The sequence below is a fragment of the Balaenoptera acutorostrata genome, chromosome X (genome assembly GCF_949987535.1).
Source record: "Balaenoptera acutorostrata chromosome X, mBalAcu1.1, whole genome shotgun sequence".
Lineage (NCBI taxonomy): Eukaryota > Metazoa > Chordata > Mammalia > Artiodactyla > Balaenopteridae > Balaenoptera > Balaenoptera acutorostrata.
This window is the reverse complement of record NC_080085.1, coordinates 104,546,110-104,561,571: the sequence shown is the minus strand read 5'-3', so window position 1 is coordinate 104,561,571 and position 15,462 is coordinate 104,546,110. Positions and strand designations below refer to the sequence as shown.

Here is a 15,462-nt window from a genome sequence, read left to right as displayed (position 1 = left end):
CCTCCCCTTTGATTATAAAATGAATAGAAATTTCCTGCATTCTGTTGGGATTCTTTTTAAAATAGTATACAGTGCATTCACTGTGCTATGGGTAACTCCTGAAGCTGGAGATCGGTCCTAAAGAAAGGACTTTAATTACAACTTTGGTTCTTCATCATACCCTCTTTGCCACACCAGCAGGTGCAGAATTGAAGGTTCAAGTTCAGTTCTGCCATTTAAAAGGGGACCTCACAAATCTGGTTTATTATTGTTATAAATTATTGTATGCAGGCAGCCTGTGGCATTTGTTTAAAAAAACTGTAAAGAAAAAAGGCAAATTAGCATTAAACTTTGAAGTGAATGATTTGTGGTGCCTTTGACCGTGGATATGATGCTTTGGGAGGTCAGCTTGTTGACGCCGTTGTAAGATTTTAAAAGGATTATCCCATGAAAGAGATTGGGAATAGTGTTTCTCAGGAGGTGTACAAAAAAAATATTAAACGTGCACATTCCCAATCTCACCTTAATTTTTTCAAGTATAAGTAACAGTGTCAACTATATTTAAGATACCCAGCCACAGGACTTCCCTGGAGGTCCAGTGGTTAAGACTCAGTGCTTTCACTGCCGTGGACCCGGGTTCAGTCCCTGGTCGGGGAACTAAGATCCCACAAGCTGCACAGTGTGGCAAAAACAAAAAAAAATGGAACAAAAAAAAAGATATCCAGCCACAGTAGGATGAAGAAATTTATGTAAAACTAATCTGCCAAATAAAGACCAATTTAATGTCATTCTACTTTGAAGTAGAAATGGACTTAAGAGAAAGTAAGTGCATTTAAGGAAGTTGCTTCTAGGTGAAACTAACCGGTTCATGTGTTCAGTGTAGGATGAGCTCCCTCATGTTGAGGCTCCTTTAAGTGCCATGTCTTAGAGGATGAGTGGGTACATAGAGCATAAGGACTTAATTTCAATTAGCGCCCACCCCCCTCCCCAAGAAGTGAGTTTCCACAGTCACTGTCCTTGTCTCTTTAAAATGAGATAGATTGCTCCTCAGAAGAAAGCAGAGTTTTGTTTAAACAAGGTAACACTGAGGATACCTGTACTCCCAAGCTTTACCTGAGACTTAAAATACCATTTTATTATTTAGTTTGTTTTTTAAGCTAGGGCTTTTTTAAGAGGTAGAATGTCAGGATCAACAAGTTAGATCTTGGTCTCTGAGGATGCTGGTAAATCTCCAGGTTAATTCTCCCCCCTTACCACAATTTCATTCCCTTGATTGACTATAATATATGCTGAAGTAACTTTGTTTTACCTAGTAGATTTACATTCTGTTTGTTAGCATGTTTAAAAAAGCATTAAACACTTATGACTGAAAAGAAAATACGTCCTCTCCAGCAGTATCTACTCTTCTCCCTCTCCCAAAATCTATTTTTGCTTTTACCATAATTTTTATTTTAAGGGGGGGAATGAGTAGATGAGAGTCCAATAAATTCATACTAAAAGTTCATACTGAGCTAAAATATAATTATACCTTGACTACAAATTTTTAAGGTTATTTTTATTTACAAGTTTTGAAAAATGTACATTTTTTTTACATGGGTTACTTGTGCAAAGTTAAATTCGTAAGAGTGATAAATGCACAAAAGGTGACAATGGAACATCAGACAAAACATTTACAAGCTTTTTCCCACACTGCTACTTAAAGGTACTGTCAATCTAAAAGTATAAATATCCAAAGAAAGATCGCAAACATTGACTTTAAGGTTCTTATAATACTGAAAGGGAGGAAGAAACTAAAGCATGCAGCATTAACAGAGGATTTGAGTGGTTTACCACAGACATGTTCCCTTCCTTGGGTTAATTAAAACTCTAAAAAAACAATGGAGGATTATAAATTTGTTTATCTAGGGTAGCACTGCTCCTTTAAAAGGATTAAAGGATCTCCAACCTTCCCTAGCTTAAAAACTAATGATTGTTTCCATTCCTCTGCTCCCACACCTCTTTAAAAAGTGAAAATCCAGAAGATTTCAGTATTCTGAATCTTAGCTTGGGTGTGTCCATTGAACACCTTGCAAGGAGAGGAAGTGTCAGTTACTATGATTGCTGCACTCCTTTGGCTGAGCCCTTTAACATTCTCCTTCCTACCAGTAAAAAACACAATTCGTGTTAGTTAGGTATTAGTATCATAGCCTTTTTAGCTTCCATTGCTCTTTCAAAATGGATGTTTATATGGATTTGTTTCCCTGTTTTCTATAGGCCATATTCCAAAAATTCACTTCTAAATCCAACACAAGTGAAGGACCAGCCAGGGTGAAACGCTTCAGTAATCATTCATTCTGTTAAAAATAACATTCTGGTCATCAAGCTATGCATAAGCACCACTTGTAAAACAATTCATTTTAAAAGCTTAGTGTAAAGTACAGTAACACAATACTGCCATAAAACTGGAAATGAGACACAACAGAAAAGGAATTAAGCATTAGTGACTTTTTGCACGTAACCCAGGTACAGTACATTTGATCTCATAGAGGGTGTTTTCTGATGTTTAAGGAGAGGGTAGAAGGGGTAGGAAAAGCCTGGCAAGGGAAGATGGAAACAGCACAATAGCTATTTTGCTTTTAATAAAGTAAATGTAATGACACTGACGAATAGGAAGGTGACAAACACATCACTATATATTTTTCTTAATGACCAGCTGCTGCTTTTCCTGCACCCGGGTCAACAGTCACGCCAGCTCTGTTCTACTATCGCAGAAACACGTTTTTCATACTCCCGCTTGTTCTCCTGGTACAGCTGAGCAGCCTGGCTGTTTGCTGGACTATTGGGATTGGGTTCATCCAAAAGAGACTATAGAGACAATTTGTAAAAAGTCAGTTCCTCAATGCAAATATATATATATATATATATATATGGTTGGCTAAAAACTTTGTTCAGGTTTTTCGTACCATCTTATGCAAAACCTGAACGAACTTTCTGGCCAACCCAATATGTATCTTCAACACACTCGAATTGTCCTAGGTAGCAGCTAAATTTGCTCTCTTAGCATAATAATCTACAGTTACATTAATCTGCTAGTAGCTAGGCAAACATATATGTTTTCTGGTGGGTTAGGTCTTACTGACCTACTTTTTACTTCTGACTTTCAAAAACAATTGCTAAGGGCTTCCCTGGTGGCGCAGTGGTTAAGAATCTGCCTGCCAACGCAGGGGACACGGGTTCGAGCCCTGGTCTGGGAAGATCCCACATGCCGCGGAGCAACTACGCCCGTGAGCTACAACTACTGAGCCTGCGCGTCTGGAGCCTGTGCTCCGAAACGGGAGAGGCCGCGACAGTGAGAGGCCCACGCACCGCGATGAAGAGTGGCCCCCGCTCGCTGCAACTGGAGAAAGCCCTCGCACAGAAACGAAGACCCAACACAGCCAAAAATAAATAAATAAATAAATTAAAAAAAAAAACAATTGCTAATATAAACATATCAAAGGCCATAGTCACATTAAGGAAAATTCACCTGTATGGATGTTAAAATGGAAGACACATCATATGTTGGACTCCAACGGTTCTGAAGTATGTCCAGACATATACTACCATCTGCATAGACTAAGAGCATAGAAGTAGGTTATGTTAAACATAACAAAACCATTAAGGTTTTAACATCATAGTCAAGACAAATACAGTCAAGAATACTTTGCTTCTGAGGTTTAAAAAAGATTACTAAGCTGCTTCTTAGTTACCTTCCTAAAAGAAGTGTCATAATCACTACTAGTGAAACAGGATGATCAGAGAATGTCAAACATAATCAGTATAAAACTGGAAGATACTTAATGCTTGTTATTCTGAAAAGACTGCCCTGTTATCCAGGAAACCACGCACAGTTTCTAAGAGGGTTCCTCATCATCGATAGACTTATGGGAAATTCACTCCACTAAATTTTTAAACTTTATCTCCTATCTGAAATAACCAAGATAGCTCAGAGTTCACAAGGTTTCATTTTGGTATGAAGGTAAAAATATCTGATACCCTGGAAAATACATTATTAACCTGAATAAAAGGCAACTTGTTCTAGGCTTATTACTAGGAAAAAAAATAAAAGAGCAAAATAGTAAGTTAGAATCACTAGGAAAAAAAAGAGCAAAATAGTAAGTTAGAATAGTAAGTTAGAATCACCAAGTAAGTTAGAATTCCAATATACCGTATACCTGGACTCAACCACAGAATCTGATATTCAGTATGTCTGGAGTGGGGCTGGGACATCCATGGCTTTTAAATGTCCCATGCTAATTCTGATCTGCATCCAAAGCTGAAAACTATTGCTCTAAATGCTAGTGAAAATAATCACAACACAAAACTACCCCAATCTGGCCTTATATTAAAAGGAAACCTCAAGAACATCCTTATTTTTGTTTAGTAAGTAAATGATAAAATCATCAAAACCAGGAGGCTCTCAGATTCCAAGCAAAGGCAATGTCCCTTCACTGCTTCAGTTCTAGGACCACAGACCAAGACAGCAATAGACCACCATGAACAAGTTCAGGTTTCAGGAAACAGCAAGATGCCTAGACAAATACTCAGGTGCTACAGACAAATAGGAAATGTGGAATACCTCCCAAATAAACAGTGTAGTAGTTTAAAATACTGTATTAAAAGTGATACTTGCCATTTGGATGAAACATCTTAGAGACAAATCTAACCGTAGGTGGCTTATTCGGATATTCTTCAGTGAATTCTATTGTAAGCTTAAAGGTTCCTGTAATTAGAAAAGAAAGGGTTAAGAAAACCTATTTATCACTTTGTTCGGTAGTACTTTGTTTTTAATACTACATGACTTTTTTTTCAAGTATTATATGAAATAACGCAAAGATATAGAGTAGAGAGGAAAGAGACCAGGTAAAAGATACAGCTCCAGGGATTGCCCTAAAAATGGACGGACACTGTAAGAACCATCACTCAAAGGTGATTTGTTTTCTGTTTTTCCATTATTCTCCCCCAAACTTAAATACAGCCATCTTAAACTCAAAATTACTGCCTGCAGGATAACTTTAGCCACTGTACATTTTGAAGACATCCTTAAAATGACAAGCAACTAGAGCCAAAACGTGGCCTTCCTCCTTGAGAAGACTGAAAGACCTTAATAAAGGCCAATTTTAATCAGCTGTCATCTTAAGTGGTGATTTTTAAATGCACTAGAAAGGATGAGAGCACAGTTCAAAAACCAATGCTAGAAATACAAATCAATAATCAAATTATTTTTAAAATAGCAGGGAATAAGAAAAGTGTTCACTGGCTCCTCTTCATGTAATAGCAACTCTATAATGAAAACATAATTGAATGTAAGCCAGAAAAAACTTCACAGTCCCTCTTTAAAACCCTTAAGTATGACTCACAAGCTACTTCACTATAGAACCAACTCAATTATTCACACTAATGGTAGGAATTAATGGCAGAAATAATTTAAAAATCATATTAGATTGCATTCATGTCTCCAGTAAATTTCTTTCTAATGATGTTTGTTTACGCTACTATTGAAACAAATTATTTTTCTTGAATATGTGTCAACTAAGGTAGCAGGAGGCCCTAAAGCATACTAAGTTGTAGACTTATTTATAAGAAATGGACAAACTGGATCTCATTCAAGAATTGTTGGGGACTTCCCTGGCGGTCCAGTGTTTAGGACTCTGTGCTTCTACTGCAGGGGACACTGGTTCGATCCCTGGCCAGGGAACTAAGATACCGCATGCCCCACAGCGCGCCCCCGCCCCCCACCAAAAAAGAATTGTTGGATGTTGTGATTTGGGGAGATTATTTTCTTCAAAATGTTATTTTTAATTGGGTTTAATAAATTCAAGAAAACAATTGGGCAATTGTTTTTTCCTGACTGAAATTTCTTCAAGTAATCTTAAGGAATCAGTTATTATCTAAGGTGATGCACGTTCCACTATATTACTCTGGTCCACTTAATAAATTATTTATTCTAATACAACAGACCACACTTCAGATAGAGTATAAATTGTTACTGGTTCCTTCGAGTTAGCAATTTATTTCCTCCTAGCTTCCATTCCTCCTTTCCACTTAAGAAAAAAAGACTATAATCATTTTACTGCTAGTTGTTACATGTAACAATACCAAAAAGTGTGTTTCCTACCAGCAAGCTCATAGGAAACAATTTGCTAACAAAGTTGTTCTTGGTATGAACATGTGTCCCAAAGTTTCAGAATAATTTAAAATGCAACATATCGGACTTCCCTGGTGGTGCAGTGGTTAAGAATCCGCCTGCCAATGCAGGGGACATGGGTTCGAGCCCTGGTCTGGGAAGATCCCACATGCCGCGGAGCAACTAAGCCCATGCGCCACAACTACTGAGCCTGCAGCCTATAGCCTGCGTGCCACAACTACTGAAGCCCACGCGCCTAGAGCCCGTGCTCTGCAACAAGAGAAGCCACCGCAATGAGAAGCCTGCGCACTGCAACGAAGAGTAGCCCCCGCTCGCCGCAACTAGAAAGCCCGTGTACAGCAACAAAAACCCAACGCAGCCAAATATAAATAAATAAATAAATAAATAAAATTTTAAAAATGCAACATATGGAGACATATTATATTCCCCAACTATTGTTACTCCCTAATCTTGAAAGGCAGATCTGAAGTTACTATGTATTATAACTAAGGACAAAAAGCAAAATATTTTGGAATGGATAAACATGCTATAGTCCATCAGAACACACTTCACCTTTATCACCACCTGGTCATAACTCTTCCTATTTTTGAGGAAGAAAGCATAGTTCTTTCTTTTCAGTTCTATTGATATTATAATACGCAAGAAAAAGTGGGAATAAGTGTTAGTTCAAAACTCTGAGCTTCCTTATGTATCTTAAGTATAAACACATTTGGCTCAGTGTTGATACCCGCTTAAATTATAGCTTAAAGATTTATCATCAAGAAATTGATCTAAAAAAACTGCTCGAAAATTGGGCAGATTTAATAGCATGCAGAGCTCCCAGGTACTTTAAATTAAAACCATCATTAAATATGATACCTAAAGGTGGTAAAGTCACACAGAAGGCAGGCGTAAGTGGAAACAGTGGAGTGCAGTGGGGCAGAGCAGAAGCTTTGCAGTCAGACAGATCTGGGTTCGAATCCTTGCTTTGCTACTTGCTGGTTACGAACCTTTGGGGAAACTGCTCAACTTGACTAAACCTCAAGTTCCTCATCTGTAAAATAGGGTTAATAATAGTACCTGCTACATAACATTGTTGTGAGGTTTAAATGAGGGAAAGATGCACAGTGACACAAAATAAGTGCTTCATAAATATTTTAGTTACAATAATTCTACAGTTTCATATCTCTAGACCCAGCTGAAGGAGGCAAAAACCAAAAATCCAAACTTTACTATCAGTAAGAAAAATACAATTAATGAATTCAAATATTAAATAGTACTTTCTTTCTGACCTACATCAATCACAGTGAAAGCAAGTTGAGTACATATGCTGGTGGCTCACAAAACCCTTGACTTGAGCTTTCTGCCTAATGCTTGCCTAAAAGTTCAACAAGGTGGTTACCTAGCTACCAAAGAAGTTAATCAAGTCTTTAAGAACAGCTCATTTAATATCTTGAGAAGTGAAACCAAGATAATTTATATTCAATGTGAGTATAAATTAGGACGTACCTAAATCTTACTCAAAGCACACATTTAAAGGGATATTTCACACTTTTAGCCACCTTAAACAATGAGAACCTCTTTAGTACAACTCTCAATCCAATTTCTGAGATCCAAAACAAATGTTAAGGAAATTTAAAATCTGAGAATTAATACTACGCAATCAAGACTAGAGCTTGTCCTCTGAATATTTAGAAGGCTAGGCTTTAAAATAATTGGAAACTTAAGCCTCACCATTGTTGTACACAATCTGTCCTGATTTTTTATCTTCCTGAGGCGGTCACAAAATTGTAAGGAAAGTATCAATTAATCCATCTATGTATAGGGACCAGGAAAATTATATAAATGAGTTAAACGGCAGGTGTATGGCAATAGGGAGTGATATGGTTAAAGTAGAGAGTGTATGTTCTGCCTAAAGACAGTCACAAATACAATTTTTTTGAAAATATTGTATTGGCCAAAGAAAGCACCTCTGTAGGTGTTTTCTGCCATTTAGCCACCAGTTTGTGACCCCTGAGGAGAAAGCAAAGTACATGTACTTAAAAAAGTTTTTTTTGATGACTGAAAAAAGTCTGATTTTTAAGATAATACCCAAATACTCTTCATCATAGGATTTATTTACCTTAAGAACACCCCTAGTGGACTTTGATTCATTTTTTTAAAAAAAGACACCAAATTCTTAAGAATACATCTATTATGAAAATCAAGTACTAGTATCTTACTGTGTCTATTAACAATTTTCAGATGATGTGATGGAGAATACATTGTTCCTTAGCCTTCGTATTCAGCATACATACCAAGATATTTTATGAGGAAGTATCTCCCCCCACTGTTTTGTTTGGTAGTGTAAGCTCTTGGGAGCATAGTCCTCTTACCTTCAAGTGTGTAAAGTTAAATCAAAATACCTTTAAGAGTTCCTTTTCTTAAAATTTCATCTCTTTAACTAGGGCCTGGCTGTTCCAGAAACCTCCACTACAAATGGTTTACAAGGAAGCAGCAGAAGTAGTTTTGGAGCTGTTGATTTATATAATACGTTGGCAACAGCAAAATCAACTATGCCACTTGTCCCTAATTGGGCCTTTCCAGTAAATTTCCTAACTGTAAATAACAGGTATTTTTAAATGGTCAAAAAATTTCTTGTAACCTTGGTCAGTGTTCTAGACACCTGAGAAAGCATCCATGGATAGCAGACTGCTCAAAAGAATGAATTAGAAAAGGGTACTGTCATTTAGCCTGAGTAATTCCTTTCAGTAATGTCAGGGTGGAGATACACATCATCAAAAAAAGAGCCAGTAATGTCAAGGGGGAAGGTCCAGGTAGATAATGGATTCCACAAGTACCTTTTCAACTCATACCACTTAAAACGAGAGAAGCACCCTTGAAATATTTAAGTTGCCAACCCCAGCAAAGTGGTGTACTATTAATAAAGCTGTGCCCAGCGTAAAGCAGTCTGAGTAAAATCAGGAGGAAAAAAGAAGCCAATGAAAACAAAGCCTGCTGGAGCTAAAGCAGATACACAGCTAATCTGCACATAAAACTTAAGTATGAAGAACTAGCACCAGTCTAGTAGAGGAAAATTAAGCTTAGCTAGCTCTTGCTACAGATCAGGATCAGTTCAAATGATTTACTGCACCAAAGTATCAATAGTATGGCTTGAGGATCCCACTCCCCTGCTGTCATTTCTTTTTATTGCAGCACTGAAGAGCAGTGATATCTACCCAGTGGGTGAAGGTAGAGAGGAAACTACAAGTATTTAGGTTACTGTCTACAGTCTTCTAGGGAAATGTGAGTGTTTGAGACAAATCATAGAATTGGTTAATATTGACCTACCTCACAACATCTTGTGGTTGGTAGCATCAAAAAGCAAACTGACTTGGCAACATAAGTTTGTACTTAGTAGTTTGCAGAAATGTTTTTGTTCCCACCTTCAAACTGAGTTATGTGCATATGTGTGTGCATATGTGTATAATATCTCTCAAATGCTATGTGACCAAAGGAAGGTAAGTCATTGAGAAAAAAATAACAGAAAGATCCTTTTCTTTTTAAAAAACCTCAAAATATTAAAGATGTCGATTAGTAGTTCAAATACTTTTAATCATGTTTTTAAATGTATTAAGCTTTCAAAAACAATTAACTACACACACACAAACACACACACACATACACACACACACAATTGAGTGCACTAAAACTATATCAATGTTAATTTCCTGGTTGTGCATAGTCATTCAAGATGACTTGTTACCAAAGGGGCGGGGGAGCAGGTGAAGGGTATACAAGGTCTCTCTGTAATATTATTTATTACAACTGCACATGAACCTATAATTATCTCAAAATAGGAAGCTTTAAAAAAATCCTTAAAAAGCAACTAACGTGGGGCTTCCCTGGTGGCGCAGTGGTTGAGAGTCTGCCTGCTAATGCAGGGGACATGGGTTCGGGCCCTGGTCTGGGAAGATCCCACATGCTGCCGGGCACCTGGGCCCGTGAGCCACAACTACTGAGCCTGCGCGTCTGGAGCCTGTGCTCCGCAACAAGAGAGGCCATAATAGTGAGAGGCCCGCGCACCGCGATGAAGAGTGGCCCTCCGCTCGCCGCAGCTAGAGGAAGCCCTCGCACAGAAACGAAGACCCAACACAGCCAAAAAAATAAATAAATAAACAATAATTAAAGGTGCTAATAATTTTTTTAAAAAAAGCAACTAACGTGTGTTTTTAAAGGTCAAACCTAAACCCATTAAAAATCATGTACCTATAAAGTACGTGTAGTACCTTGAAGTAGGTTGGACACTGGTCAAGACAGTACATTAAGGCTCCCCTCAACTGTGAAACTGCTTTGAGATTACTGACCATCAAGTCTTGATAAAAGCACATACTGAAAACTCATTTAAAAATCAGAAACATTATGCTCAATCTGGCTATTAAAGGTGCCATTAAAGACCATCTTAAAGCAGTGAGGCTGACAGGCACTCAATGCCAGACTGTAGAAACTAGACAATTGTGTGCAAGGGATTCTTGCATCCATTCAACATCCAACAAACACACATTAAGCACCTGCTGAACACAGTTCCCGCCCTTGTGAAGAATTCTGAATCAAATGGTCCCTGGGGTCTCTGAGCCTATCAGCAAGTGGTTGGGTTGACACTTACTCAGTATCTTGATGGGGGGCTGAATTCAGGAGGATCACAGCCCAAACCTCACAGACCCTTAACATCAGTGGTATGATGCTCCTTTTACTGCCTTACCCAGATTTTTTTTTAAGAAGCAATAAAAAAGGTGCAGTTCTAGTCAAGCGGACAATAGCCAGAACAACCTGCCACAGACTGGATTCCACTCAAGCCTTTAGTGGGCAGAGGCTAGGGAGAAGCGGGTTCCTAAGTAGGAGGCACTTCCAGGATGACTGGGAACCCTTTCCCCAGATGATCAGGCTCCTGAAAGGTGGGTAAAGAAACTCTCTTACCATCCTCAAACGGGGTCCCTTCAGGCCTGCAACACAGAGAAAAACCAATCAGTTCCCGCTTCGGGGGCTCCCCTCTCCCCGATTCATCTGAGGACATGGCTATTACGAGCCCTGCTCGCTCCACCGCTTGTAAACCACCGCTTCCCGGGTTGCAAAACCACTACCAACAGAGGTCTGGGGCTCAGAAACCCCGGGCAGGCCGCCGCGCCGAAGCGCCACCACTCCCCGCCCCGCCCCCCTTAGACCCCAAGCGGTTCCCCTCGCAGCGGGAACCGAGCTAATCGAGGCACAGGCTCCGGGGAGGCGCCTAGGCCCAGCCAGCCCCAAACACTCTCCCTCTGCCCCCGCTTCCGCACCGGGCCGGTCCCGGAGGGCACACGCGTCCCTAGCCCTCGCCACCACCCGGAACGCAGACTCACCCAAAAATGACCGCGTTCCAAACCATGATGTTGTTCTCGGACGGAGCTCCGCTGACTCCGGCTGGAGGATCCTCCTGCAACCTTCAAGGAAACAGACAGGGGGCCCGCGATCCGGCACCCGCTCGCGCCGCCGGCCGCCCCGCCGCCCGCCCGGCCCTCCGCCGGCCCCGCCCTGCGCCCCGGCCGCAGCCCCGGGACCCCGGCGTTCCGGGCGGGTTACCTCTTGAAGTCCCTCATGAGGCGCCGCCGAGCCGGGGTGGACATGTCTCTAGCGGGGTCAGGGGTGGGGCATACACCGAGCTCTTGGGTCCCCGCGGGCGGTAAGGCGGCCGAGGAGGCTGGGGAAGCTGATGGAACCGAGGGGGATGCTCCCAGAGGAACTGCACTGCCTCTCCGAAGTCGAGGGTCTGTCTGGCGCCGGCTGAGCACCACCCCTGAGTAGACAGGGGCTGAACCAACCTAGAAGGAAAGGGCGGGGGTGGAACGCCGATCGCCGGACAGGCCGTACCAAGACGGGGCGGGGGGGGGGACGGAAAGTTGCTTAGGTCATTAAACCCGGGCGGGAGGCGGTGGGGGGGGCGGTGAGAGGCGAGCTGCGGGCCGCACGTAATTGCCTGGAACTCGCTAGGATCGGGTGGTGGAACGGGGTGCACCTCTATTTTCCAATTCTAAGACGAACCCCGGGAAGTTCTTTTCTGTTTTCCTTTTTCTTTTCCCTTTCTTTCTTTCTTCCTTTCTTCCTTCCTTCCTTCCTTCCTTCCTTCCTTCCTTTCTTTCTTTCTTTCTTTCTTTCTTTTTCTTTCTTTCTTTCTTTTTTCTTTCTTTCTTTCTTTTTTTTTTTGAGATCAGATCACTTATTAAAGTGCGCACAGTGGCTGAGGGGGGAGAAGAACGATGGAAGTCCCAATCTCGAGATCTCGAGGTGGGAGTGGGCGGAGGCAAAACCGGTTGTCCAAAAGCCGGAAGTCTAGGGGACACACCCCCTGCGGACACTGGAGACTGGGGAGGAGGGTGTGTGACTGCTTAAAATCACTGAAAATCCAAAGAATAAATCGACCTCGACTATGAGGTCGAGGGTCCCTTCTCTATGGAATGTGGGTTCCTTGTCTATGGGATGAATGTGCGGGTTTGGGTCCTAACATTTAGGCCAATGATCACCCCCAAAGCAGAATGAAATGGTGTTGTGTGTCCTGGGGGAGGGAATGAGAGCTGGAGGCAAGAAGAATGAGGCTTTAGCTTTGGGCACTCACAATTTGGCTCTGGAACCACATTTCCCCTTGGCAGTTCAACAAGCCAAGCAGCTAATATATGTTCAGAAGAGTCCAAGGTATGAGAATATCCGACTGCAGAGAATTGGAAGAGCAGTGAGTCTGAAGTAAAGTAACGGTAAGATGCACGTGAAAAAGCTGCAGGTTGCAGGGAAGAGTCACAGTTAGTATGTGGACCTGCAAAAGCAATAACAGTTTTAAAGAATATTTTTTAAAAGGTCAACCCAAAATAACATAGAAGGTAGGCAAAATACTCATTTAAGGATTTTTGAAAATATGAGAAAGGTAGGTTTGGGTTAAGTCATGGAGAGTTTTGAATGCCAAGCTAATGGCTTCCTTGGAAGGTGGTTGAGCAGAAAAGCGACATGATCAGAGCTGTGCTCATCAGAGATGGGTCCCAGGACAGCAACTAGGAGACTCCTGAAGTATTCCAGGTGAGAGGTACTGAACCAGGCAAAGACAATAAACATGGAGAGGAGGGGATAAATGGAGAGGACCTGGGAACAGATAGAATGTGGGGGCAAGAGAGGGGAAGGAGTCAACTATGGCTCAAGTTCTGGGGACTTCCCTGGCGGTTCAGTGGTTAGGGCTCTGCGCTTCCACTGCAGGGGGCACAGGTTCGATCCCTGGTCCGGGAACTAAGATCCCACAAGCCCCGCGGCGCACTGCGGTGTGGCGCGGCCAAACAAACAAACAATGGCTCAAGTTCTAACCTCCAAGATAATTGGGGGTTTGAAGGTGCCATTACCAGAATTACAGAATAGAGACGGAGGGGCAGTTTTGGGAGAGGAAATTTGGGGACTTACTGAGTTCATGGGACTAGTGAGACATTTGCGTGAAGATGTCCAGTAGATATCAGATGTGCAGGAAATTGTTTTTAACATGGGAGGCAGGAGGCACTTGACAGTGGTAGTGATTCTAGCTGCTGCTTTACAACAAGTACTCTCATGGCCAAGGATTTATATCTCCCATTAACTCCAACGTATCAGTTAAGGCAAATCTCCCTAATAGCATCACATTATGGCTGTGGTGGGAAGGGGTTACAAAAATAAATTAAAAACCTCCTTTTCCTCTAATCTAGGAGCTTGCAGTCTACTAATACGCACATATGAAATCAACAAAAGCAAGGTCTACAAAAGCAAGTGGGTTAGTTTTCTATTGATGTTTAACAAATTACCACAAGCTGTTAGTCAACTTCAGTTCCTTGTGGTTGTAAGATTGAAGGCCCCATTTCCTCAGTGGCTGCCAGCCGGGGACCAGTCTCAGCTCCCAGAGGTTACCTGCATACCTTGCCATGTGGCCTACTCCATCTTCAAAGCCAGCAATAGAGAATTTCTCTCCCATCAAATCCCTCTCACACTTTTTTTTTTAACGTATATATATTTTTTCATCTCACAGTTTGAGTATCTTTCTTCAGAAAGAGCCCAGTTCACTTTAAGGCCTTATCTGATTAGGTCAGGCCCATCCCAGATAATCTCCTGATCTTAAAATCATCTGATTTGGGACCTTAATTACATCTACAGAATTGCCTCATAGCAGAACCTAGATTAGTGTTTGACTGAATAGCTGGAAGAAGTGACCAGAAATCTTGAGGAAGGGGGTGGCATCTTAGAATTCTCCCTCCAGAGCAGCAGCAAGATACATAGCAGAAACATGTGAATCCACAGATGCTGAGGGGCTGCGCAGCAAGGGAATCATCAGTCCGGTGGGGTTAGAAGAAGCTTCCTGGAATGGGTCTATTTCAAAGTTGTTTCAGAAGAGAGGAAAGCAGGGCTTAGGAGGGAGAAACTCAAGCAGTTGCTACGAGGGCAACAGCACGAGCGTGGGCATGGAGCTTAACCAGGATCTGGGGGTAGTGGGCAGGTTAGAGTGGCTAATGCAGACTGATGAGACCCTGGCTTGGAAAAGTGAGGATGACAGAAGTTAATTAAATGCCCTCAAATGCGAGCATGAGGAATTTAGGCTTGATAGGCAGCTTTTGTAGGCGTTTGAGCCCAAGAGAGATGCACTGAAAACATCCTACTGAGAAGCGGCGTATAATGTACTGGAGAAGAGGAGAGGGTCTGGGAGGCTCCTGGATATAAGGGACTGGGTATAAATGTCTAAAACTCATTGAAGGCTAGAGATGTGTTTGAGTTTGTTGCGGGCCTGTTTTCTGCCACTTCTTTGCTGTATAGCTAAGGAGTAGCTCTTTGACTACCTAATGAGGAAAAATCAAGAGCGTGAACCGAAGCAGTTTGGAAGCCCCGGGGCACTGGGATGTGGGGAGAGTGTTCCCTGACTGCACAATGGAATTGCTTTGCAGGAACGCTGTGCCCTCACATTCCCCATCAGAAGCAGGGTTGTCATAGCAAGCAGCACACAGAAGATTGTTCTCCAGCACAGGCGATTATAGGGCTGGAATATACTGACTATAGCAGAGCTGGCCGAGAATTCCTTCCACCCCATTCTCACCTTGACATCTTGAAGAAATACCCTCTTCACAGGCAAGCATCCCCCCTTCCCCCCAAGAACAGGGGTCAAGAAACTAGAGGTCCTTTTCAATTTAAAGAAAAGTGTGTGAGCAATGCAGCTGCAGGGAAGATTAAAAATTCCAAATTGTTCAGAGGCAAGGATCTGAGCATTTTCCTAAAAGGGAGGAAAAATATGGGACTATATGACTAGGGAAATTGTGGAATTTTATTCTTGTTTTCAA

The 15,462-nt window shown here is 41.7% G+C and overlaps 1 protein-coding gene across 1 annotated transcript; it reads right to left on the bottom strand.

Annotated features, from left to right (window-relative positions):
* Positions 1–1,513: 1,513 nt before the first annotated feature.
* On the bottom strand, positions 1,514–11,968 carry UBE2A (ubiquitin conjugating enzyme E2 A). The gene is made up of 6 exons (XM_057537552.1): positions 11,720–11,968; positions 11,500–11,580; positions 11,081–11,106; positions 4,631–4,720; positions 3,485–3,573; positions 1,514–2,823 (listed from the first exon to the last, which is right to left on the bottom strand). Exons 1-6 carry the CDS (start codon positions 11,761–11,763, stop codon positions 2,695–2,697), a joined length of 459 nt encoding a protein of 152 aa, XP_057393535.1. The 5' UTR covers positions 11,764–11,968; the 3' UTR covers positions 1,514–2,694.
* Positions 11,969–15,462: the final 3,494 nt, after the last annotated feature.